At 33.7% G+C, this 25,401-nt stretch overlaps 1 protein-coding gene across 1 annotated transcript; it reads right to left on the reverse strand.

Annotated features, from left to right (window-relative positions):
- Positions 1 to 1,733: 1,733 nt before the first annotated feature.
- Positions 1,734 to 24,813, reverse strand: LOC134847536 (carnitine O-acetyltransferase-like). Its single transcript, XM_063864594.1, has 12 exons — positions 24,240 to 24,813; positions 22,549 to 22,632; positions 20,345 to 20,520; positions 19,666 to 19,861; positions 19,066 to 19,258; positions 18,525 to 18,739; positions 16,753 to 16,853; positions 10,068 to 10,205; positions 9,250 to 9,372; positions 3,879 to 4,044; positions 2,271 to 2,486; positions 1,734 to 2,110 (listed from the first exon to the last, which is right to left on the reverse strand). The coding sequence occupies exons 1-12, from the start codon at positions 24,438 to 24,440 to the stop codon at positions 1,907 to 1,909; spliced, it is 2,013 nt and encodes a 670-aa protein (XP_063720664.1). The 5' UTR covers positions 24,441 to 24,813; the 3' UTR covers positions 1,734 to 1,906.
- Positions 24,814 to 25,401: the final 588 nt, after the last annotated feature.

Here is a 25,401-nt window from a genome sequence, read left to right on the forward strand (position 1 = left end):
ATTTTTGCATAAAATATTTATCAGTAGTTCCAACTGCTAAAACTATAAAAAAGTATGAAATTAAAGTAAAAGTTCATTTGAAAAAGATACTTTTTTGTTGAATGAAACAAAAACTAATTGAAAATTGCAAAAAAAACATCATTTAAATTATTTCTGCAGACTCAAAACTTGCTTCCAAAAACTCCAATTTCAAGGAACCAGTTTCGAGGAACAAACCAATTTCAAGGAACAGCACAGCTTAGAGGTGGTGCCTGGAAAATAGGCCATTATCATTTAAAGACTCAAAATTTAAGAAATGCTAAATCCTGAAAATATCATTTAACCTGCACTATATATTGTGCAATCAAATAAAAAACTAGACTGACGAAAAATTACAAAATGCTGAAACATGAGCACTTCAAAACAGTTCGAATTCTTTTCGATTTTTTTTATCGAAAACTTCTGAGAAGTTAATTTTGAAATTTTAAAGTTTTTTTTTCATTAATTTGGCCAGCTTCAAAAATATTGTAGATAAAAAGTCATCGGCAGTTAAATCGACAGAATTAAAACCGACGCTAAATTAGCCGAGAGGACTAAGGTATGTGTTAACTGATAATTTTTTTACTCAAGCTCATAAATAAAGTTTCAAATAATTTTCTTTATACACAAGTAAAATGAGAAAACATGAAGATATAATAGGTTTTCAAAACCAAATAATTAATTTAATTTTGGTTACAAATGATTTTTTTGCAGATTAAAATTGTTTCACATGCTTTTACATACAACACTTTTTTTTAGCACCAAGTAGCACTACAACTTGTAAAGTCCAAATAATAAACACATTTGAACAACTTTTTTGAATTTTCATTTGTAAAAGGAAAATTCATTCTTCGGCTCCATTGATTTTTTCACCGCTATTAACTCCATCATAAAACTTTTTCGCCCGACAAAATTCGACTTATTTTTCATGCATTTTTTTGGCGACACATTTTGTAAAGTCTAAAAAATTTTGATACCTGACCTTGAAATCAAAAGATTTTTCACCTGCTATCAATTTCATGAAAAAATTAAGGTTTGAATTTCTGATTATTTTGGCCGATGAGGCATAATTAAGGCGTCCTTATTATCAGTTTTCTATTTACTTGTTGCAGGAGCGACAAACTAAGTCGGCTCAGAAATCATGCCAAATCATAGAATGATGCGCTCTTTAAAGATTTAGTTATGATACTGGAAGCGTAGCGCGGAATACTTTTGAGATTTGAATTATCCCGCACTCAAAACGAGTTTAAAATGATTTGCGGCAGGCTAATTGGTCTATTGGTTTCCTTTTAATTTCAAGTATTAACATTTTTTCCACCTCATGTGGAAAAGACGATGAGCAAATAATTCAATTCTAAGATTTTTTCAAAAAGTCTTCTTGTTCCGATTTTTAAAGATAGGATGGAATATTTGGGCTCGGATAACTCTGAAAATAAAAACTCCGTTCGAAAACGACTAGTTAAAAAGCTAGTCGTTTTCGAACGGATTTTTTTTTCATCTGAAAAATATATGCGCCCTGAACTCAAATAATGACAATTTAGGACTAAAACGCGCGATTCGATTCATGCTATTAAGAAGCGAATGCGGCGATTTAATCTATCTCAGAAGTCGTTCCAAACTGGCTTGAGGAAAGCAATTTGGATCTACTAGTGCGTTGCTAGACGCTAGACGCTACTTACATCATTTTGTATTTTATAGATTGTAAGGTAAGCTTTGCAACAAAAAACTGAAAAAAAACTGAAAGTTGATCAACTTTTAAACTTTTAAAAGATTAATTAATCGCAGGACCTTAAAGGGTTGTCGAAATATCCATGGGTTTGCCCCGATACGAGCAGTCTTGCTTTAATTTAATTTTTGTTATTCTATTTGTGAGACGCTTGAAATCAGTTCATTCGTCTTGTTGCAAAATTTTTCGGTTGAAGTGGAGCATTTCTTCAACCAGTTGCATGAACAATTTTGAATCAGTCATGTTTGAAGTGTGAAAAGACGACACTGCGAAAGTGATTGAATCTGATTGAATATTGTAGCAAACGCCAGTGCAGTCGGGAGAAATGGGCCCGAACACCAAGAAGCAGTCGTCGTCCGACGGAACCTGAAATTATTCGAATCCTTTGGTGGCCATAGTTTTTTCTGAAGTTTATGACCATATTTTTTTTTCATATTATTAGCATGATAATGTTTGGTTGCTAGCTTAGCTGTTAGGAAATCTTTAGACTCCGATGGCCTTGTAGTTGCCCGAAAAAGGTACTGACCTGACTAGTAGACAGCAATATCTCTGAGAAGTAATCGTGAAACTGTTCCTTGAATAGCTGTGGTTGTTTGAGAGTGGGATCCTGACTGGCTAATTCTCTGTGTGCCAGCTTCAGTCCCAGCAGGTGTCTGTCTACTCCCTCCATTTTCATCACTTCCCTCGTGTACTGAGAGTGGGCTCTGATAGCACTTTTTAGGAGGGGCTGTAGACTTGGATCCTCAAAAAAGTACTGGCGATGTTAAAATCTTTTTAGTTGTTTGGCGCGGTGTATAAATTACTCGAATTTAGAGCTCTAAATGCGTTTTGGGCAGTTGTGAGAGTGAACCTTCAAACAATTAAAATCGAGTATTTTAAACGCCGCGCCAAACAACTAATCATATGTTAAATGAGTTGGCGTAGGATCCAAAAATGGTATCTGTGGTGTGGGGAGGCGGGGGGTGGGGGGGGGGGGGACGGTCCTCAGGGATTCGACCCCCTGCTGGCCCAAAGGGTCCCCCCTTTGTACTATTTTGATTTTGAGATATCCATTTTTGGTGACGGAACCTAAAATTTTTATAAAGGCTCCTACGGCGCCAATATATACTAATTTTGAGGGGGGGTGGCGCCGAAAAAACGCGATTTTTTGGTCAAAACTTTCCAAAAAGTGCCTAAAAACGCCTTGTTTGGACTGTTTTTTCAAATTTTGCCTGCGGCGCAGAAAATTTGGCCCAAACAGGTAGTAAACCGTGCTTAAAGAGAGCTCGAAAAAGTCGACCTATAAAAAAGGTCGACAAAATTTTCGATAATTTTTGAAAATCCGCACCCCTCCCTCGAGAAAATCCTAGATCCGCCCCTGGGTGTGGGGGATGTTTTTTTGATCTAAGTACACACAATTATAAGGTGAAAAAAATATATATTGAATTAATTTTTAATGCATTTTGTGAAAAATGATGTTCAAAGGCTCAACTCTGTTGAAGTCGTAATTATTGCTTATGGAAGATCTCACGAATTTTACGCATCTCACGAAAATTTTTGCGACAATTTTAAAAAAATAAAAACCCAAAAACAATTTTTTGTCTATTTTTTTTGCAATTATGACGAGGGTCGAACTTTCTGGCTTGTTGAACAGCAACCGGGTATGCTTTTATTTTTTTTTCAATTTACTTGAGCAGAGGCGCGTTTAAATTTGAAAAATTTAAAAGCTGTTTTTGTGAAGGTGCAACAAAACTAAATTCATACTGATTGAAACACCTGGATGAATCAATTTAGTCAGTAGAGCTAATATTATACTCGAAATTTTTCTTATTCTGCACAATTTATTCCGCCCTTCTTATTCCTCTGTCAAAATATGAAAAGAGCCTTGAAAGGCTATAATCTGATTCTTTGCATGCAAGGCAATCGCACAAAACTCACTTAAAAAGGATGGGTTGAAAAAATCCCGAGTGAAATCAGTACAAAATCCGAGAAAAATCTGTCAACCAATCAGAATTCAAAGTTCAAAAAATTCAGTTCTGAAAAATTTGAAGGATGTTTGATTATTTGAGAATTATAGCTCATTTGTTCATTCCGTTAAGAGAATATTCCTCCAAGAGGGGAATAGTTGAAGAGATTTAGATCATTTTATTCTAACTGTGTTGTCCGTCTTTGCAGCAGCTCTGCACAGCTGTAGGGCTTCATTGGTGGCTGATCTGATGGTTTCTGTTCGACCCCACCTGTAGCTTTTCAATGATCCACTCTCGTAAGTGGGAACCAACAGCTGCTGACTCGCTTCTACATCTAACAGATTCTGCCGATATCTAGATTAAAAAATGGACATAAAAAATTGAACACCCAAAATTGACCAATTAGACTTATTATTCCATTACATATTTTGAAAAAAAAAAGTGTTTACCCCTAAGTAAAAATAGTCAATTTCGATTGGTTGAACTTTGAAAAGACGAATCAAATTAACATTCATATCCACAAATCACTTTAGGGTGACGGATGTTAACTTGAGCCAAAAAAAATCAAAATCAAGACAGAAAAAGACGAAATTAAACAATTTAAAAATCTGAAAGAATGGAAACTCCGTGAAGAAGAAATTTTGAGCGCAAAACTACTCACACTGACAAAAATGAATTAGGATCATTTTTAGTTAAATAAATGTTTTAAGATTTATTTGAGATCGGAATTAGTAAAAGAAAATTACGAAGAATAAATAGAAGTTAAGAATGATTTGGATCAATTTTAAATCGATGTAAAATGATCTTAAATCCCAGCTAAAAAATCGATCCAAATCGATTTTAAATCGATTTAGATCAACTTTTTAGCTGGAATTTAAGACCAGCTTACATCGATATAAATCGACTTAAACCCATTTTTCTTCAGTCTCAACTTGTTTCGGTTTAAAACGGATTTGAATCGACTTACGTCAATTTTTTCATTCGAAAATCATCAGTTTTCAAATTGTGTTGGATTCAGTCAATGCCCATCATTTTAAATTTTAAATCCATAGCGTATGCAGTAGCATAATACAAAGACGAAATTATTTTTTATATGTTGATAACATTTTATGATTTCATTGCATATTTTTGAGTTCTTATATTGACCATTTTCTTAATTTTTCTACAAAATTTTCTGCTCAAAATTTTATTTTCTGGGACCGTTTTCTTTAGCTTTACAATATTTAGCACGTTTCTTTTTATTTTAAATATCAAGCAAAAGACTTCAATTGTTTTCTAATATCATGTTTTTTCGTCACTTAAACTTTTCTGCTCAGAGGTCTTTTAAAAAGCATTTACATAGATTTTAGTGAGATTCAGATGGATAAAAGTGAGACTTAGAAAGATTTTAGGGAGTCAAAAACCCATCCAAATCGATTTAAATAGATTTTTTAGACACTTATATTGATCCAAATTTTTCAAGAAAGATCTAATTAGATTGATTTAAAATCCATTTCAGTTCCTGAAATGTTCATTGTTGATCGATATAAATTTTTTCGCAAGATTGCCGTAAAATAAAAGAAGGTGATCATTAGAACGTGATCATTAATCATAAATAAAAGAACGTGATCATTAATCGTTTTTAATGGATGCATTATATGGGGCAGACAATTACGACAATTATTAATCAATTATATTTTCTTTCCTTAAAAGCAAAATATAATCAGTTATCATACAAATTACTCGATTATAATCGATTTTCATCCATCTATTTTTCGTAACAGTTAGAATCGGTTATTTTTTCCCAATTTGTTATTTATTTGTTATGCACAAAAAAAATCCATTTTCATCGATTATATTTGATTTAATGTCTTTAGTTTGCCCATGTTGTCTTCTGATTTTGCATCTGAGCAGCTTTTTTTGTATTTTTTTTCAAAAGCGTCGGTTTATGTGACAAATTGAAAACTCGTTTTTAGCACTTTTTAATTCTTTTTAAACCTATATGTTTTTTTGTTTTTTGAAGTAAGTTTGTTAATGAGGCAAATTTATTTTGTTGCCCTCGAAATTTTCTTCACGAAGTTCAAAAAATAATAACCTACAGAAAATGAAAGAATTTACTTTTTTATTTTACTTATATTTTAAGGGACAAAAGAGAGATAATAATCGATTATAATTGATTTTAATTGATTTGAACCGTTTTCTGTATGAATTATATTCTATCATAATGGATTACAAAAGAAAGAAATCTCCTGGAAAAAATCACGATTATGATCAATTATAAATCCTTTGAACACCAAACTTTGGTAACTATAGTCAATTATAATTGTTCAAAAAAATCAACATGTTAATCGGTTATAATCTTACTTAGGAATAAATTATAGGCGGGTACGTCTCAAATTACTCAAATGACAAATACCGACAGCTCATCAGGTAGACAGTAGATAAAATAAGGCAAACATCGAATTGTCTTAATAGTATCGATATAAGAAAATACACATGCGGAAGAACTATAAAAGCATTCAGATAAAAATTAAAACGTAAAACAAGACTACTCGTATCAGGGCGAAGCCCTGAATGTTCCGGCTGCCTTTCAAGGTATATGAAGCAGTAATAACATGAAAAAATTAAAAGTAAAAAAAAAAGAATTTAATATGAAAAAAAAGTGTAAAAAATTTTGAGATTATTTTGTGAGAATCATTCCCCCACAGGCCATATAAAGAACAAAGTGATAAACTTCGCTACTAGTAGCAAATCAATTATGGTGAATAAGCTTCCTTCAACCAATTTGGAACAATTTCCAAGACTGATTAAATCTCCGCTTACACGTTTATAGGGCGAAATATATCGCGCGTTAATTGTCCCAAATTGGCCAAAATGCCACTCTTTAAACCGCCATAAATTTACAAAAAATGATCACAGGTAAAATATCTTTTCAAATTTAAGCTCAGGACAACAATATCTTTTGAATGATAATAAAAAATGCTGTCAAAAATGGCTTGTTAAAAAGTCGAATTTTTTCTGAACAAAAAAAACCCACCCTGAGAAAAAATATTCCGTTACTTTCGTATCGAAAGTCGGAACAATAATGCAGCCATAAATTAAATAGAAAGAAGATTCCCTGCTGCCTATGCGGTGGTTAGTGTTTGGTTTCACCAGCCATTGCAGGTTTCAATAATTCACTATCTATTTATGTGGCAATCAGCGTTTGAAGCAAAACAGTTCCAGTACAAGATATTGTAAAATGATTTTTAAGCGGATTAACTTAAAAACGCAAACATTAAATTGTGAAATAAAAACTGAGTGATTAAAAACAAAGAATCTGAATAAACCTAAGAGTTAAATCAATGTAGACTGAGTGCAACATAGTCAGGATCTCGTTAGCTGTTTTCTCCCCTCCCCAATTTGGTATACCTTTTATACCTTTTAACTAATTGTCACCCCGTTAGAGAAGTAGCTCAACGTTTAAGCATATGTGAAATTTGAACATAGTAACGAATCTCTCTTTTGTAAAAGAGAGAAATAACTAAAAGGATACCATAACAAGACAAGACTGCTACTATCAGGGCGAAGCGCTGAATGTTCCGACTGCCTTTTAAGGTTTATGGAGCAGTAGTAACATTAAAAAAATAAATGTAATAAAATAAAATGAAAAAATTTTTTTCTAAAATTTGAACTTTTTTTATGAGATCATACCCCCACGCGCCATATAAAATACAAAAGAATAAATTTCGTTCATTGTAACAAATCAACTATGGCAAATAAGCGTCTTTCAACCAATTTGGAACAATAATGCAGCCATAAATTAAATAGAAAGAAGATTCCCTGCTGCCTATGCGGTGGTTAGTGTTTGGTTTCACCAGCCATTGCAGGTTTCAATAATTCACTATCTATTTATGTGGCAATCAGCGTTTGAAGCAAAACAGTTCCAGTACAAGATATTGTAAAATGATTTTTAAGCGGATTAACTTAAAAACGCAAACATTAAATTGTGAAATAAAAACTGAGTGATTAAAAACAAAGAATCTGAATAAACCTAAGAGTTAAATCAATGTAGACTGAGTGCAACATAGTCAGGATCTCGTTAGCTGTTTTCTCCCCTCCCCAATTTGGTATACCTTTTATACCTTTTAACTAATTGTCACCCCGTTAGAGAAGTAGCTCAACGTTTAAGCATATGTGAAATTTGAACATAGTAACGAATCTCTCTTTTGTAAAAGAGAGAAATAACTAAAAGGATACCATAACAAGACAAGACTGCTACTATCAGGGCGAAGCGCTGAATGTTCCGACTGCCTTTTAAGGTTTATGGAGCAGTAGTAACATTAAAAAAATAAATGTAATAAAATAAAATGAAAAAATTTTTTTCTAAAATTTGAACTTTTTTTATGAGATCATACCCCCACGCGCCATATAAAATACAAAAGAATAAATTTCGTTCATTGTAACAAATCAACTATGGCAAATAAGCGTCTTTCAACCAATTTGGAACAATTTCTAAGACGGATTAAATCTCCGCTTACGCGTTAATAGCGCGAAATATATCGCGCGTTAATTGTCGCAAATTGGCAATCTTTAAACCCCCATAACTTTACGAAAAATGACGTTAGTTGTCCCAAATTGGCCAAAATGGCAATCTTTAAATCTTTAAACCCCATAACTTAAAAAAAAATCACAGGCGAAATATCTTTTCAAATTTAAGCTAAGGACAATAATACCTTTTGAATGATCTAAGAAAATTTCCGTCAAAAATGACTAGTTAAAAAGTCAAAATTTGTCTGAAGAAAAAACCCACCCCGAGCACAAATATTCCGTTAATTTCGTATCGAAAGTCGGAACAATAACGCATTCGGGTTGATGCGTGCTGCTTGGTTGCCAGTACCAAAACACTAGTTGCTTATAAATAAGGCGCAGAGGGAAGGGGTGTAACCTGTCATTCCCACAGCATCGAATTCCCAAAAACTTTATTTAGTCAGCCAATCAGAATAGAGTATTCAAAATTCTGAACAAATATAAGCTGGAAAAGGAACGATTGTTGTTTGAAAGTCTTAAACATTCTGTCACTTCTGCATGAGAGTAGCGTCTACCAGTCCACTGGATGATAGTAAAATTTGGCCTTCTCTTTTTTTGCTTGCGGCTTTTGTGACAAATCTTGAATCTACTTAAGAATTATAAATTATCCTCTTTCAAGCAGGTATTTCAAGTCAAATTTGTGTCCCATTAGAACTCAGCGAAAACTGAATTTTAAATAGAAAACTCAAACTCTAGTGCTAATTGACAGCTTTTATTTATAGAAGTGGCAATTTTTTAGTAGATATCATAGGGGGTAATTGTTAAGTACACTGCACAAATCTTAAGTGAATGAATTTATTTCTCATGGAAAAAAGCAAAAAGCAAATCGTTACGGTCTGAAGCTTTTTTTGGTTTATGACAATATTTTCTCAAATTCATTCCGTCTGTTATTCTAATAAATCAGAGCTCGACCGAAACGAACACAAAAAAGTATGCGCTGTCATCTCTAAACGCAAGCCTAGGTCACTTATGGTCGGGCTATCTGAGAAAGATTTTCGGTTGAATCGTAACCTGAACATGGCCAGCTGAAGCGAAACTTGGAAGAATGCATCTGGACTGAGATTCAGTCGCTTAATCACTTCCTTGCCAAATGATGTAAAGAAACACACCTCCAGATCCAGATCAGCTACAACCCTGGAAAGTTGATTACTGGTTAGGAAAAATTTCTTCTTCTGCAAAAGGCGCGGACTCCCCTACTAGTTTATTGATCCAATCAGATTGCAGATTTTTTAGAAAACTAAAAGCAATAAATCACCCGCATAACGTTTTACTTGATGAAAAAACTGGACTTGTTCACAAAGAACATATAAAGGGTGGATCTTTGTTACAGAAGAGAACCCGGGGGCATTATTCAAAGGTGCCGGAGTACAACAGTTCCAAAAGTGAAAGTATGGTCGACAGTGCCGAAATTTTTTAAGTATGTGGAATACGTTATGAGCAAAAATTTGAAATTTTTGCTCGCCAAAAAAATCTAGAAAGCCTTTCTGTTCTAAAAACTGGCTTAGCGACCAAAATCAAAATTGAAAAAAAAAATTCTTCAGTTTGGATTTTTTGTATGGAAAAAAGCTCATCATACAATTTTCATAAATGGAATTGAATGATAAGCTTTTTTTCGTATAGAAGTCAACCAGGGTTTTGCTTCAAATCAAAAAGATTCAGATTCACGAATAAGCTCCGAAATTTTGAATTCATTGTACGGGATCAACTGTTCAACCTCTTCAATTGGTAAAAATTTTATAGTAGAAAAGATATATTAATTTAGGTGATTCAAAGCATGCAAATGAAATCCTTACGCGGGCGGGAATTTAAGGTTGATCCTTGGTACTCACTTGTCGACTTCTTTTACTGCGTTCTCAATTATAGTTTGTAAATCTAGAATCGCATCGAAGTTGAAGATCAGTGGTTTGACTGAATCGGAACTCTTTGAAATATCCCGCTTCGCCGTGTGATCAAACTCAACTGTTTCCCTAAACAGAAAATTGATAGCCTGTTGCTCTGCAATAAGCACAAAGTGTTCTAGAAGTGAAATAGCTATCACATTAGTTACGAAATTTAATAAAATCGGAAACAACCTTCTTTTCTGAAAAGTCGGAACTCTTTAACTATTCCCCCCTTTGGTATCTAATAGCGAATTGCCGCCCCTAAAATGAATTGACTTAGCATAAACGGTTGAGCAGATGCGAACTTGTACATAGCAACGATCCCTCCCCCTGTTGTAAAAGAGAGGGGGAATTATTAGAGATCCGAAAACTCTTCGAGATTAATACAACAATTTTTTTGTTTTTGCGGGTCTTCTTACTTATTCCGCCCAAAATCATCATTTCAGCATTTTGAACTGAAACTGTTTTGCTTCAATCTTATTGGCTAGAATCAGCCAATCAAACTTCAGTGCCATTTCAAAATGGTTTGTTCACAATTTTAAGTCGAATTATAAATAAGCCGAATTGGTCTAAAATGAAGAAGAATGTTTGGCAAACTATTCAAAGTTATTTCAAATTTGCTCCAGAGTTTTACCCAGAGTAGAAAAAAAACACAGAAAACAGCTCAAAGGAAAAATGATCACTTTCGTATCTGCGCAAAATTCGGCCTTGTTAGAAGTCGGCTTAAGAGTAAAGTGATCGCATTTGTATTAAACAAATCAACCAAAACTATCAGTGTTGCACTCAGGATTTATACATGGAAGATTGTGCGGAATAAGTAAAAAGACCCGTTTTGCTTTCTTTTTTCCAACTGATAAAACCTGTAGCCGACGATTTTGCAGACTATAACTTCCAAAACGGATCACATGGCTATTTCTGCTTTCCACTTGAAAAACGCTGCGTCATCTCAGATAAAATTAAAGTGAGATAACTTGGTCAAATTTTTGAGACAATTCAGTCAAAGACATTTGGTCAGTATTGCCAACTAACGACAGGTGTCGTTCGGGGGCTATTTTCATGCGCAAAGGACCGAATGGGCGAAAAAACTCGTCGTGGGAGAAGGACCGAAAACAAAATGAGCCAAAAGTCGATTTTTAAAAAGAAGCAATTGCGGAACTAGTTAACTTCTTTGGTCCCGTGACAAAACTGGTTTACATGATTGGTCCCGTCAATTGAATAAAAACAAAAGCCATCATAGAACGGGATTCGCACCCACGCCTTGTCTTTGATAGCCGCATTCGAACCCACTACAGTAGCTAGGCTGCTACTACTACTCCTGTAGGCCTGTATTATTACGTCGGTGGTTTCCTCTCGTATAATCAATAAAAAATGCAAAACAACTCTGTTTTTATTAGGGACCACAACATTTTCGAGGGACCAAACAAGTAAACTAGTATCGCAATTGCTATTCAACTAAAATGAATTAAATGAAGCAATAATTTGCTTCTTTCATAACGAAGCGCTTGAAATATAAAATGTGTTCCAATTCGGCAGCGGTCAGTGACAATTTGAAAATTTTGCATATTTCTGCCGTTTTTATATTCGGCCGATATCAATATTCAGTCCCTGGAAATGTTTAGTTTTTTTTCCAAATTATAGATTACTGAAATCTGATTAGCTGATTTTTATTTTCGCGCATTCAGTCTTTCGCGCATGTGGGATTCCACCGAGTTGCTCCACTTCTCTTCGCTGCTCTCACATTCGGAATCATAGGTACTCTGTGGATGACTTAAGGTTTGTCGGTAATCTAGATTGTCTAGTGTTTCAATTAGAAACTATCTCCTTTATATTTGTCTGAATTGTCCTGAACTGAGTTTTGTCACTTTTTTGGCTAAATTGACCTAATTTAACATTAGCCGACTTTCTCCCTCTGAATTGCTGTACACAAGCTTGCAGTGGAAAGTATTCACTGGCGTCTAAATTATCTGGTTTTTACTAAATTCTAGTCAAAATAGCAAACAATTTAGGCCAGTTTCTCGTCACGGATTTTAAAAAAATTGTTTGGAGTTTAAAATTTATTAAATTGAAAACTGATATCAACGGAAAATGAAGTTTTTCACTGGCTGAAAACTTGATCGGAATATTTTTTGTAATTATTAAAATTGAGCGATGAAAAGCAACCTGTCTAATAGTTCCTTCACACAGCGTGATAATTCATGACAAGAACATTAAAAGTTGCAATGTACCCAACAGCCCGTAAAATAATCAAGTAAAGGATTTTTGTTTCTATACAAGCGTCTGATTTTACACTAGTGTTGGCAAACCAACTATTAAAAAAAACCTTGTAAACCAATATGGTTTTGAAACGTCTTATCAAAATTTTAGAACTATCTTGCGTGAGTGCGAAGAAAGTTAGAACAAAATTCCCGAGACTTTTTATTTATACCAAAAAATCAAACACTTTCCTAGGCCTTCGTCGCCAATTTGGATTAATTTTGAGGGAGAGATTTTTTGGTCGAAATTTTCCAAAAAGTGCCTAAAACCGCCATTTTTGGCCTTTTTTCAGAAATTTTGATCAATTTAGGGTCTTTGTAGTGACTTGGGAGAGTTCAGAAAATCCATTTAATTTGGTAGACCTAAAAAGAAAAAAAAGGTCGACTTTTTTTCAAATTTTTTTTCGAAAATCTGCCCCTCCCCTCGAGAAATTCCTAGATCCGCGCCTATCTGTTTTTTATACTTTTTTCTACAAGTTTTTTGTATTTTTTCCAGAAAATTTGGAAACACTTATCTGATAAGCAATTAAATTTTGATAAATAATTAATTATGGAAAAACATACAACATCATTTATTCGTTCACATCATTTGAAACAAATCTTAGAAGATTATCAGGTCTTGCGATCTGTTTTTACTCTTCTTAAAAAGAGCAAAAACTGCCAATGAAAAAAAATTTACAATACTCGCTCAAATTTTGTAGAAAGACAAAAAAATCAAATAATCAATCAATTTTGCGATACAAAGTGTTAACCATGATGATGTCGAGTAAATTGCTAAGGACGAAAAAATAATAAAAAAGAAGGAGAAAACTATCAACATTTTAGCTCTATTTCAACTATTTAGCTAAAATTTAAAATCTAAAAATCACGTGTTCACTATATTAAATTATCTAAAAGTATTGAACAAGATGGTATCCGAGAGAAATTAAGGTTACACTTTGATTTGTTTCTTTTTTATCAGCTAATTATTTGATCATCTTTTTATCGATTGTAATGATAAAACGCTTCAATGATTTGCTCTCTTGTTCAGACGTTTCAATGATATTTTTATTTTGTGATTTTTGGTTTCAGGATACTATTTCTTTTCTCTCCATTAAATGATCGCTGTAAGTTAGCTTGGTTCATTGCTGACTTCATAGCTTTATTGATTGAATCACCTCAACAATTTTCTGCCATGGCCAATCAACTGTTTTACATGTAGATCATGAAACGTAAACAATTTCCGCGCTCATCGTATTTCGTACGCACCGTCAAATGTTTGAAGGTTTCAGCATAAAAAGCTTAAGTTTTCAAGACTCAATAGGAAGCCTATTATAGGTATTAAAAGTCCCCACAAATTGTTAACTCAATGTATACAGAAAGTTAGCGCTTCTTGCTAATTTTCTCTGAAGATTTAAAACTTGCTCTTTAAATTTCAAATTGCAATCAAAAACTAAATTAAGATGGAAAACGCAATAAATTTGATCAAATTGAAAATCTCCAAAACTGGCGATCTGGATGTAGTTTTTTTGTTTTTTAACAATCTTAACACTTTCTGTGATTTGCTAATTTTTACCAGTTTAGTAGTAGAGAAACAATTTTTTCAAAAAATTTTTCTCAAATATGTATCTTAAGTTTTTTGAAAGGGTTTCTCATCCAAAATTTTCTGTTATAACCTTGTGATCTGCAAACCAATTTACTTACAAGTATTTTATTTTATCGGAAAGATCAATTTTAGAGAGCAGGAAAATATGGGACCGATGACAGAACCTTGTGATAGTCTAAATCATAGAGTTTTCAGATTTAATTGCTTGTTTTTGCCTAAATTTGATATAAGTAGAACATGCTTTGGCCTGCACAGTCTATGATTGAAACACTTTGTTACCTCTAGTTGCGTGGATTTCGTTTTCTCGTTTTAATTAAAATCTTTTTCTTTTTTCTGATAGACATTTTGCCAGTCTGACGAAACCTTGTTCTTTTTCAATTGTTCTTGAAGAATGTTTCTCTAAAAATTGCCGAAAAAAGCAGTAGTGATCGAGGACAGTAGTGTGAAAATCAAACTTTGAAACCGTAGTTTTGTAAAATGAAAATTTTTTGCAGTTTTCCGACTGGACTCAACATTTTCCGTCTTAGCTTTGTGCAGTGCATTTTCATAATTTTCATCAGTTTGTTTCTAAAACAAAATAAAATATCGATAGTTTGTTTTCGATGTTTAACAAAGTATCGAACTTATCGCCTAATTTGTCAGCAAGAGAAATAAAATTTCAACACTTCTGAGTTTTTTTGTATCATCTCTGCGAATTTTTTGTTCTCCAACCATTTTTTTTTCATTTTGCTTTGAATTAACCCTTCATTTGTTAAGATTGAAAGCTTGAAGTTTCCTAATGTTTTCTTGATTTTAAGATGATTTTTCGATTTATTCAAATTTTACTTTTTTCTAAATTTCCTACTCTCTAAGATTTTCTAAAATTCCAAAATTCTTTGTTTTAAATTTGTATTCAAAGTATCAATGTACCAGATTTTTTTATTGAGCGGTCAAACAGAAAAACACTAGATTTACTTTCAAATCTTTGAAGTTGCTTTCATTTGTCTGTAACTAATTTTGCCACCGAAGCACTCGGTTTTATTTTTGGTTCTTTGATTTAGTATTTCTTCAATTGGAAAATTTTGTCTCTTTTCTTGATGAATCTGTTTTTTTACTTGTTTAATTTAAAAAAAAAACAATAATTGTATTATGATCTCACATTTCAGATTTGTGGTTAGCTGTAACTCGATAGTTTGCCAAACTAAGTTGAAAAATGCAGCAAAATTTTTAATTTCAGTAGTTTCAGTAATTCCGGGCTCTCCAGTGCACAACATAATAAAATGCTAAGCGGAAGTCTGATAAATCATTTTTTTTCTAATTTTTCTCAATTTTCAAGGCGGGCCAATACGTTGCCATTTTTTCATAGAAATCGTCTACTTTACCGTTTGGACTCATGCATAAACTCCCAGCTTTTCTCCGAAATTTTCTTTGACCTTGTCCTAATGGTTAATATATGAGTTTAAACTCTGAGTCTGATTAACTTCTGTCGGTAAAAAAAAAACTAACTATTTTTGTTCAATTTGCTTTTTTGTTTAAGGTTATTCACATTTGCTACTGTAAATTGCTATCTTCACTCAACTTTGAATTTAAACTTTTTTCGATAAAATTGCACGCTATGGTTCGGGCAGTATATCGAACAAAAAATTGCAAACTAAATATTTTCCTGCTATAAATTTTATTCCCGATGAGGTTTTTTCTCTCCCGTGACATAAGATTCCGCGTAATTATGGCTTCAAGACCAAAATTGATAAATTATTAAATGGATTTCATCACAATTGTGACTTTGAAGTGTTTTTGATAGTTTGCCTATTCCAGCACCATTTTTGCGGATTACACTGACTCTGTAATCTTTCGGTTGCTTCACAATCAGGTTTGAAAATAACAACAGCAACTTCTTCGCTCGACTTTTCTCATTAATATTCTTACGTCAATTAAAGAAATTTAAAACTTCAAATTAAAATTCATGATATACTCAAGCCTCATATATGTCCTAGAGATAAAAATCAAAGTCAGAAAACCTGAACAAAACGGCAAATGACCAGCCGCAAAAGGTTATAGCAATACCAGCGACTTTTGGTTTCTTATTTTTGTTCTGGGTAAATTTTGTTCCCAATTTCTGTAGAAGAAAATGAAGAGTTTAATTTCTTGCCAGTTATCGTCTAAACCTTGATCACAGAAAAAGAGATTTGAGCAGGGGTGGTCGATTTTCAAAAAATTTTGACGACCTTTTTTTAAGTCGACCAAATTAATTTTCCAAGCTCTCCTACAGCACTAAAAAGACGCTGTTTTGGCCCATTTTTGAGTCGTTTTCGGGCACTTTTTGGAAAACGTTGACAAAAAAATCGCGTTTTTTTGGCTTGCGCTCCCCCTCAAAGTTTTGGCGGCAAAGGCGCCTTTAGAAAATTTTTAGAGCCGGTCGGCAGGGGTGGAATCCCTGAGATAGGGGGTAGGCGTGAGCCCCACGCCCCCCCCCCCCCCCCCCCCCTAAATCCGCCCCTGGTTTTGAGTATGTATTTTCACAAACAACATACTTACTGGTCCAAATTTTCAAAATGAGTTCCAACTTGTTGTTCCAACTAACTGAATATTTGAAACTGAAAAAATTTATACATCAGGGTGTTGCAGCGAATTCAACTATGATAATTAGAAAAAAAGCGTTTTTTTACGGTTTTTTACAATAATGTTTTTCACTTTCTAGAAAAATTTTCTTAATAACGACAACAACATTTTGCAGTTTTCAATTATTTTTTTGCTAAAATACGATTGAGTTTAATAAAAAAAACATTTTTTGGATTCAATTATGTGCTTGTATTCTTACGCGTAATGCCGCATCATTGAGGTGAAGTGTCTGCCGGGGACTCCGTCTACACTGCTGTGTTCCTTTACCACGAACCAGTAGCCACTCATGCCAACCACAATCTACGGTAACAGACAAAACACTGCTAAACACACCTATTCACATCTATTCTCATCTATTCACACCTATTCTCATCTATTCACATCTATTCACATCTATTCACACCTATTCACACCTATTCTCATCTATTCACACCTATTCACACCTATTCACACCTATTCACACCTATTCTCATCTATTCATATCTATTCACACCTATTCACATCTATTCACACCTATTCACACCTATTCACATCATTGTCCGGCAGGAAAAGAAGATGACCGATAATCGAGAAGATGACCGATAATCAAGGTTTTAGGTAAAATTTTGATTCAGAACTTTGGGGTAAAATGCACCATAAAATTTCTTGTGAAATTCTGAGCAAATTTTGCTCTCTTTCCTTTTTGTCTAATCATAACCTAATTTGATAAAAATGGGTTCAAATTTTCAAATTTTGTTCATTTTGTCCGAATAATTTAAATCAGCACTGTAGTTTTAAAACCTTTGATTTCTGGTAGTTTGAGATAATTACGTCTCAAATGGCTAATGTCCCACTAGGGATAAATAATTAAAATTTCTCAAACGGCACAATTTTCAAAAAAAAATCCTAAGTGGCATAAAATTTGAAATTTCCCAAATGGCATAAACAATATAGTTTGCGATGTGGCTTTAATTAAAATGAATTTAACATGACAGGAATATTCAACGAAAAAGAAATAAACAAATTGGTTTCAAATTTTACAAGTTTTGGCATATTTCTGAAATACTACCCTAATATTCGTCGATATCAACCATTCGAGCTTTGATTCTCTGTGTCACGTTACAAATTTTTGCGTTTAGGCTTCCTTATTTTTTTGTTGGGTCAAATCAGCTAGGTGACCTATGTAGAGTCGCCTATAAAATCACCTCGCCAAGTTTTCTTCATTTTGTCAGGCTTTAAACTCACAAAATTTTTAAAATCCAACTTTGAGGATCATTTTAAAAAAGATGCTTGGTTGAATTGATGGATGAGATATCAGTAAATTGTTGGCAAGTGAACAAAAATAAGGCGTGAAAACTGTCTGGAAAGATCTATTTCGCGCCTTCTCAAATTTTTCAGGCCTTTATTGGATTTGTTTCAACCATTTGGGAAACAATTTGATTTTGCACCATTTGGGAATTATGCCATTTGAGCAGTTGCCGTTTTAGACTTTCAGAACAAAAAATAAACACTTTGTGTAAGTTTTTTTTTATCTAGATAACGTTTATTGTGAACTCAAGAACCAAAATAATACAAAGTATTTTTTGCTGATTTAAGGTTTTGCGACTGATTCTTGATGCTATTTATACTCTAGTGAGTTTCATAGCGAGGAGAGTTATGAGTATCAAATAATGCAAATAATGTGAAACCATCTGAGAAACTGTTTAAAGAATAACATTAAAACTATTTCTTCACGAGACAAAAGACTAATATACGCGGTGTTGGGCTCTTAGACTTTGGATCTAATTAACATCCCCCCAAAGTTACCACGTTAAAACCCTCCATCCCAGCATCATTTAATTTGAATCAACTTTGCTAAGCGCTGCGCGTACAATGCTTAATTCTGATTGGCTGAAAATTCCAACTTTCGAACTTAGAACCAAGTTGACATCTTCCTCCCCAAAATTCCAGACTCAAGCTACTTTCTTTTGTCGCCTGATAAACTAGGCCCACCTGAATGGCCTTGTCAAACCATCTGTTGCACGAGTGCTTTTTTGATCCTCCACCGTGGAGGGAAATCAATCCCCACTCCGAAATTCGTTTCCTCTTTTCATCAACTGAGGCAGTTGTACCATTTTGAACTTCACAATTCACAACGGGCTCAAAGTCCAGGCATAGAACAAAAATGCTGGACTCTATTGTGCGGAAAATGATTCGGTTGTGTGGATCTAAAATACTAGGCTACTGAGTTACTTACCAATCAAACAAGGAAGGATCTAGAGTTTTCTCAAGAGGGGCGGCTGATTTTCAAAATTTTGAAATAAAAATAGGCCAAATTAGGCCAAAAAAGGCTCCCCCCTCGAAATTAATATATATTGGCGCCAAAGGCGCCTTTAGAAATATTTTACGGTCCGTCAACAAACATGGATATCTCAAAATAGTACAAAAGGGAGGCCCCTGTGGGTTGGCAGGGGGTCGAATCCCTGAGGAAAAGAAGCTTCCCCCCTAAATCCGCCCCTGCAACCATACAAAGTTATTGAAAATATTGATTCACCTGCATTTAGTTTCGAATATTGCGCTGCCCAGGAGTCTCGATCTTGACAGGTCAAAAGTCCAGCAGGAATTACATCGGTTTCATCATCCAGCCATATTGAAGTACAAGACGTGTAGATTTTTAAAAGTCGCTCGAAAATTTCTCCCGGGGCTAGTAGTCTCCTTTTTTGATCCAGAATGTCAACCGAGAATAGCTGAAATGAAAAAATTACATATATGATTTATCAATATGGGCAAAGCACAGTAAAATTCATTTAATCGCAAGTTATTTTAGCGTGAAACATTTTATAGTTTCATAAATTGTAAAATTTACACTTTGCTAACCGTTTATAGTTTATTGACTTGCTAATTTTTTTTCTAACCGTTTATAAATTATTAACTTATGTGAACTGAGTTGATTAAATGCGTTGCGCAAAAGCACAGAACAAAATTTCGATTTCCACAGTCTACGTCTTACAAACAGTCAAAAAAACTACTACGAATTCCTACAACTTCACTAATTTCTCTCTTTACTTCTGAATACCTTTCAAAAGCACTGCATGCACAAAAGCAGAAAAAAATCTTGGCAAAATTGTCTTTCTAGGATGCAAAAAAAGCATACCATATTTCGACACATGACTACAATATGTCTAGGACCGTTGGGAGCTCCATTCGGATAAACTACGAAACCATCGGCTCCTTCGCTCGGAATTCTACACGCGCTGAAACTTCTGTAGTACTGAAGGATGCAGGATCCGCAATCTCTTCTCTTATTGTTGGCTTCATTTTTAAGCCGAAACAAATCTACGAACTCCTCGCTAAAATGAAAAATCAAGAAGGGTGCTTTTTTATTACACAGGTGTGTGTTTTGTACTCCATCCTTCCCTAAGAGAGTTTACAAAAAAAATCTTCAAAATTTTTCCTCGTGTCGGTCAAGAAAACAAAATTTAATTTTAAAGTTTTCATTTTCCGACTTTTATACAGCGCAGAGCAAAATTCGACCCAGCTTTATTGATATCCTCTCCCACAGCCCAAATCACATTTGAAAAAACTGAAGTTTTTTACTAAAAAACTGAACATTTTTTCAATTTTTCATAAGTTTTCTGTATTTTTGATTTTTTTTCTAAATTACTGATAATTCATAATTTTTGATAACTGCTCAGAAATCAGCTATCCTTGTTATTTTTCTTATAACACTTTTACCACTAACCTAGAAGCCTATTTTTTTTTATTTCACTTGCTGCATATTATTTTTGATCTATTTTTGGTTTTAAATTTACATCAGTTTCATAAAATTTTACCTTTGTATTTTTTCCATAGCCATGTGTTGTCCGCAAACCAGCTGAGTTGCAAATGCAATCCAGCTCTGCACATCTGGAAAGGGACTGGGCAGACTGAATGGGTAGGCAGAGGTCACACTGACTACAAGCGACTCTCGACAGTTAAGGTACGCCTCATTCAGCCACCAATCTGCGAGCTGAGAAAAGGATAGAAATAATGAAGCATTGGCGGAGTTTTGCGGAGGCTCAAAAACTAGAAGGTTTTTACTGGCGCGAGCAAGAACTTTTTTAATGATATGGGCCTTTCTTAGAAAATATTTGATCAATCTTTTATAAATCAGCCATTTAAAAAACTTTTGATCCCCCGCAAAACTGATCTGACGATATTCCACAAAAAACCTTCTTGGAAAAACGCCGCTCTTGAGATTTTTTAAAATTAAATAAAAATTGTTTCAAATATTTTAAGGGTTTAGAAAAATCGAATCAGTTTAAAACAAGTTTTCATTTTATACTTTGATATTTCTCACTGTAAAATATTAATAACTAACCAATCATGATCCATGATTGAAACTTACAATAAATTGTAAAGCTAAGCTATTCTTAGTTTCAGTCAGAAAATTAATAGTTAAGATTGAAACTAATTCCTTTCTTCTCTCCTCTAACTTCGCGATAAATCAGTATACCTCTAGATCTATTGAGACTAGGAAATATAAGTTATACGACTACGATTAGGATTTGCATTAGACTAAGGAGTTGTACGAAGATATACGGCCGTGAAAGGAAATAGATAGCGTAACGAACAGACGGTGTACCCTTATCCGAAACTACTCTATGAGAAGACCACCTCGCACCTAAATTGAAAATTGGTCTTGGAATTTTTTTGGAATTTATTTTCAGACCTAAAAGTTTTCAGAGGCTCCGTCCGTTTGAAAACTCAAAAAACGTTTCATTGGATACCCTTTTAATTTTTTAAAATGATCTTTTCTGACACCAAAAATTTTCTACGGGCTGCTTTTCTTAGCACTCCAATTTCTCGGAAGTATTTTCTTCTAAGCCGTTTAGAAAAGAAGTCTCTTCAGAAAGTTTTTAATTTAGAAAAAATTTAGTTTCAGAAAAACTGTCTTTCAAAGTTTTAAGGGCTCACAAAAAAATTTTCAGAATAGTTTTAGGGTTTCGGGAGCATTTAGAAAATTTTGAAACTTTAGAAAACAAACCGTTAGAAAAATTTTAAAAGAAATTCTTTTGAAAGATTTGGAGGTTTGGAAAAATAGCCCCAGGAAAAATTATAGCGTTTAGAAACAGGTGCGGGTGTATATTGAGGTTACGGAAGTCAAAGCTTTCCAATAAGGTCCGAAAATTTAGTCAAAACGTGGTCATTATTGAGTTTTTGAAAAAATGAGTGGTTTAATTTTTTTTTTTTTGTAAAAATGATCGTTCAGCGTTTTTTTTCTGGAAATCCGACATCATCGGGTCAAAAAAATCTCAAATTCGCCCTTGCTTAGAACTTTCAGGATTAGGGAAATTAAGAAAAGGAGCAGTTGGAAACTTTTTAGGTTTGTTAAGGCTTCTTCAAATTTTGATTTTCTATACCTCGAGTTTCAAAAAACCTTTTTTCCCTAAATTCCCTAATTCTGAAAATCTTAAGGGAAAGCCTTAAGGATTTAAAAACATTTTTATGAAAATTTTTAGTGCTTACAAGATGTGTGCAAAGAGTGCGTAGAAAATTTCCATGTTTTAGAAGTTGATTCCCATGAATTTTCTTAGAACTCATCAAAAGTGTCTTTAAAAATTGTTTAAACGTAGAAAAAAATGTGGGTAGAGAGTGCGTAAAAAATTTTCATGTTTTATAAGTTGACCTTAATAAATTTTTTTTAGAGCTCATCAAAGGAGTCTTTAAAAACGGTTAAATGTGGAAAAAACTTTCAGAGAATAGATAAATTGTATTTAAAAATTTTAGACTTTAAAAAAGGAGCTTTTGAAATATTTAGGGTTTAGAAACAACTGCGTCTTAAGGGTATTTTTAGGGAGTAGACCCTTTCAACATCCAAAAAGGGTCTTTTTGGTGCTAAATTACAACCTCCGTTCTTGGCCGACCGACTCAAAATTAATTCTGAAAGCCATTTTAGAAAACCCACAAAAATGTCCAAGAAAATAGGAAAAAAATTGGTATGCCCAAACATGATCGAGTTGTTTGTTATCAGTAAGCATGAAACAAAAAAGTGTACCCAGTTTGGAGAGCTGTCGGCACGTTCCTCTAGAAGTTTCTGACATTCTGCTAGAACGGGGTCATGCCTCATTTCAGAAACAACCTAAAACATTTTTCAGAAGTTTTCTTAAAAAATTTAACTGGACAAAGCAATTTGCCGTATGTTGCCGAGGATTTTATGGCGTCCGGAACCCCACGTATCTGATTGCTTTTATAGGTGGCTAATGATCAAGGAGCATATAAGACTACCAGAATTATGTGTAGAAAACATACATCTTCGCAATAATTATATTCGACTTTCCAAAGAGAAATCAAACATTTTAGAAATCAAACATTTTTGGTGCTAAGCTGACCAATAAATGAAATTTTTTTCTCAAAATAATAAGTGGTCTTTTAGAACCCATAAGAGAAGAGTATTAAATTCAACTTTGGATTTTGTATTAAAAACGCTAGTTTGGCAGCTTAATACCGGCAAACTGCTCAATACGTTTGCCCGTATTCACGTTGGATTTTGATTTTCGGCTTGTTAGTCCTTCACCAATGTAATTACGCGATTACAATTTCTTTGGCAATTATGAATACCTGCTTTTGCAGACCGGTCTTTTCCATATTTCCACATTTTGGAAAATTTTGAGAAAATGAGCAACGAAGAGATGCGGCCGCGTGTGCAAGTAAGACGTAGGATTATCGTAGGCGATTGTCCAAAGATAAAGTTTTCGAGAGCTAGACCGATAACTTTTAAATCTTTAAGGTTTCTATCTTAAGACAAGTTTTGGTTCAGAATAGCACTGATTCAACTTCAAACTGTTCGAAGCTCAGGATTATGTAAGACTTAAAACTGCTTGGTTGTATATTCTTTCCAAACTCTCAGATAAAAGTTCTTACAAATTTTCCATTGGAAAAAAATCTATCGGAAAACTTTTATTGGAAAAATTCTGTAGATAAAAAATCTATTAGAAAACAAAACAATATAATAATAAATCAATTCAGGTTTTCCTATTGGTAAAATTATCGTGAAAACATTTTAGTTTGTTAAAAATTGATCTGGCAAAATGCTGATCTGATAAAAAATCAATTTGCATTAGAACTGACTGCTTTATTTGACTTATGCTTTTGTGGTCTGGTAGAAAAAAATTGCCGTGTCATAAATTCAACCAGACAAAAAATATCCTGCAATAATTTTTTCGTCTTGCATGAATACAAAAGAAAAGAAAAAAGAGTTTTTTAGCAGACCAGTAACACTAAAGCAAAATAGATAGTCATGAAAACATGCTTAGCTCCCACTTAAGACAAGTATTCCGCGGTCAGTCATTAAAATTCAATTCGCTTCATAAACTAAACAAGTCAATGCTAATTCACGCACACAGTTTGCTCTCGTGCCAAATATGAGCGAAACAAATGAGAAAGCAGTCCTTATTTTTCAATTTCGAGAATTGCGTGTAGAGTCGTGTAACAGACCCAACAAAAAAAGTTGTCAACTTAACAGCAGTCGACTTTTTAACCGGACACCACGTTGAACGTACCTTAAATTGCCCAAAATTTATCTGCAGATCCATAACTAGAAGCTAAGCTATCAACAATTAGCGTTTCAAATGAGAGAAACTTTTGTTGCCTGTTCATGCAAACATTCTAAAATGGTAGTCATAGGGCCATTAAAGGAAATCAAGGCTTCCTCCTGACTCGAAAAAAAACAATATTGTTACCTTGTACCTTAATGGCTCGTTTCATCTGGGCAAGGTTCAAAATAGGCTCCAATGTTTTCAAATACTTGTCCAATGTTTTTTGTAAATCAGGCACTGGCAGGTTCCGGTCTTGAAACGTATCGTCTTGGTACTTCAAAACGTGGGGAAGATATTTAAGAAGCTTTTGCTCGTCATGAAGATCAGAAACAGGTTCTAATAAATCGGTCATAACTTCTTGTTGTGTTAGTAAATTATGTGGTCCTAGTTTTAATTTACGAAGCGTTCTGTGACCGAAAGTCAGTTTAAGTAAAACGAAATGCAACCGCAAACACAAAATATGTGTAAAAAGAGATAATCAGCACTAATTACTCATCAAATTGACAACAGTCATGATATGACAGAACTATAACTGGTCGTCCTATAGTTCAACTGTTATCTTGCAACTCATATTTCTTCTAAGTTATTTGAATAGGGACCATAAAATAGCTGATTTAGTTCTTAAGAAGCGAATATCAAGCTTATAAGCAAAGCCGCAGGCAGATAACCATCGCTCTTTTCTACGTTAGAAACTGATTGTTTTTCTCTTGTTTATTACAACAGCACCATCATGTCTCTTGAGAAGTTATGATTAAGAATAAGTAAAACACCTGAGCTTCATAAAATAGAAGTAACAGCATACAACTGTTCAGGTGAAATCTCAGATACTACCATCGAAATTTGAGAAAAACTGAGTTGGTTGAACTTGAACATAATTTTCCACGCCAAAGAAAAATTAGACCGAAACTCGCTGCGCTAGCAAAAAAGTTCAGTCTAATAATAATGAAAAAAAAATTATTTCTAACTGGTTGTACATACCATTTGAAACTGATATGTTCATATTATATATTAATGCAAGAACACCAGCTTGGTAGACACCATAAGACCGTTAGACTTGTCGCTTTGATGCATTTGCCACGTTTTTTATAACAAAAATGCAATGATGAATTTAAAAACTTATGTTAACTAATTAGGTTTCCATCTTTGCTGTCAAAATAGGCAGAAGTTAAAACAGTAGTTATCAGTAATCGCAACCATTTGTCTTAGTATCTAAATTAGTTCATTATTCAATCACTAGTTGTTGCTATTTAGTTTATCTTTCTGTCTGGCGCTAACCGGTATTTAACCTTCGGAGTTGTCTGTCACCTTTGATT

Source organism: Symsagittifera roscoffensis, chromosome 6, assembly GCF_963678635.1.
Source record: "Symsagittifera roscoffensis chromosome 6, txSymRosc1.1, whole genome shotgun sequence".
NCBI lineage: Eukaryota > Metazoa > Xenacoelomorpha > Acoela > Convolutidae > Symsagittifera > Symsagittifera roscoffensis.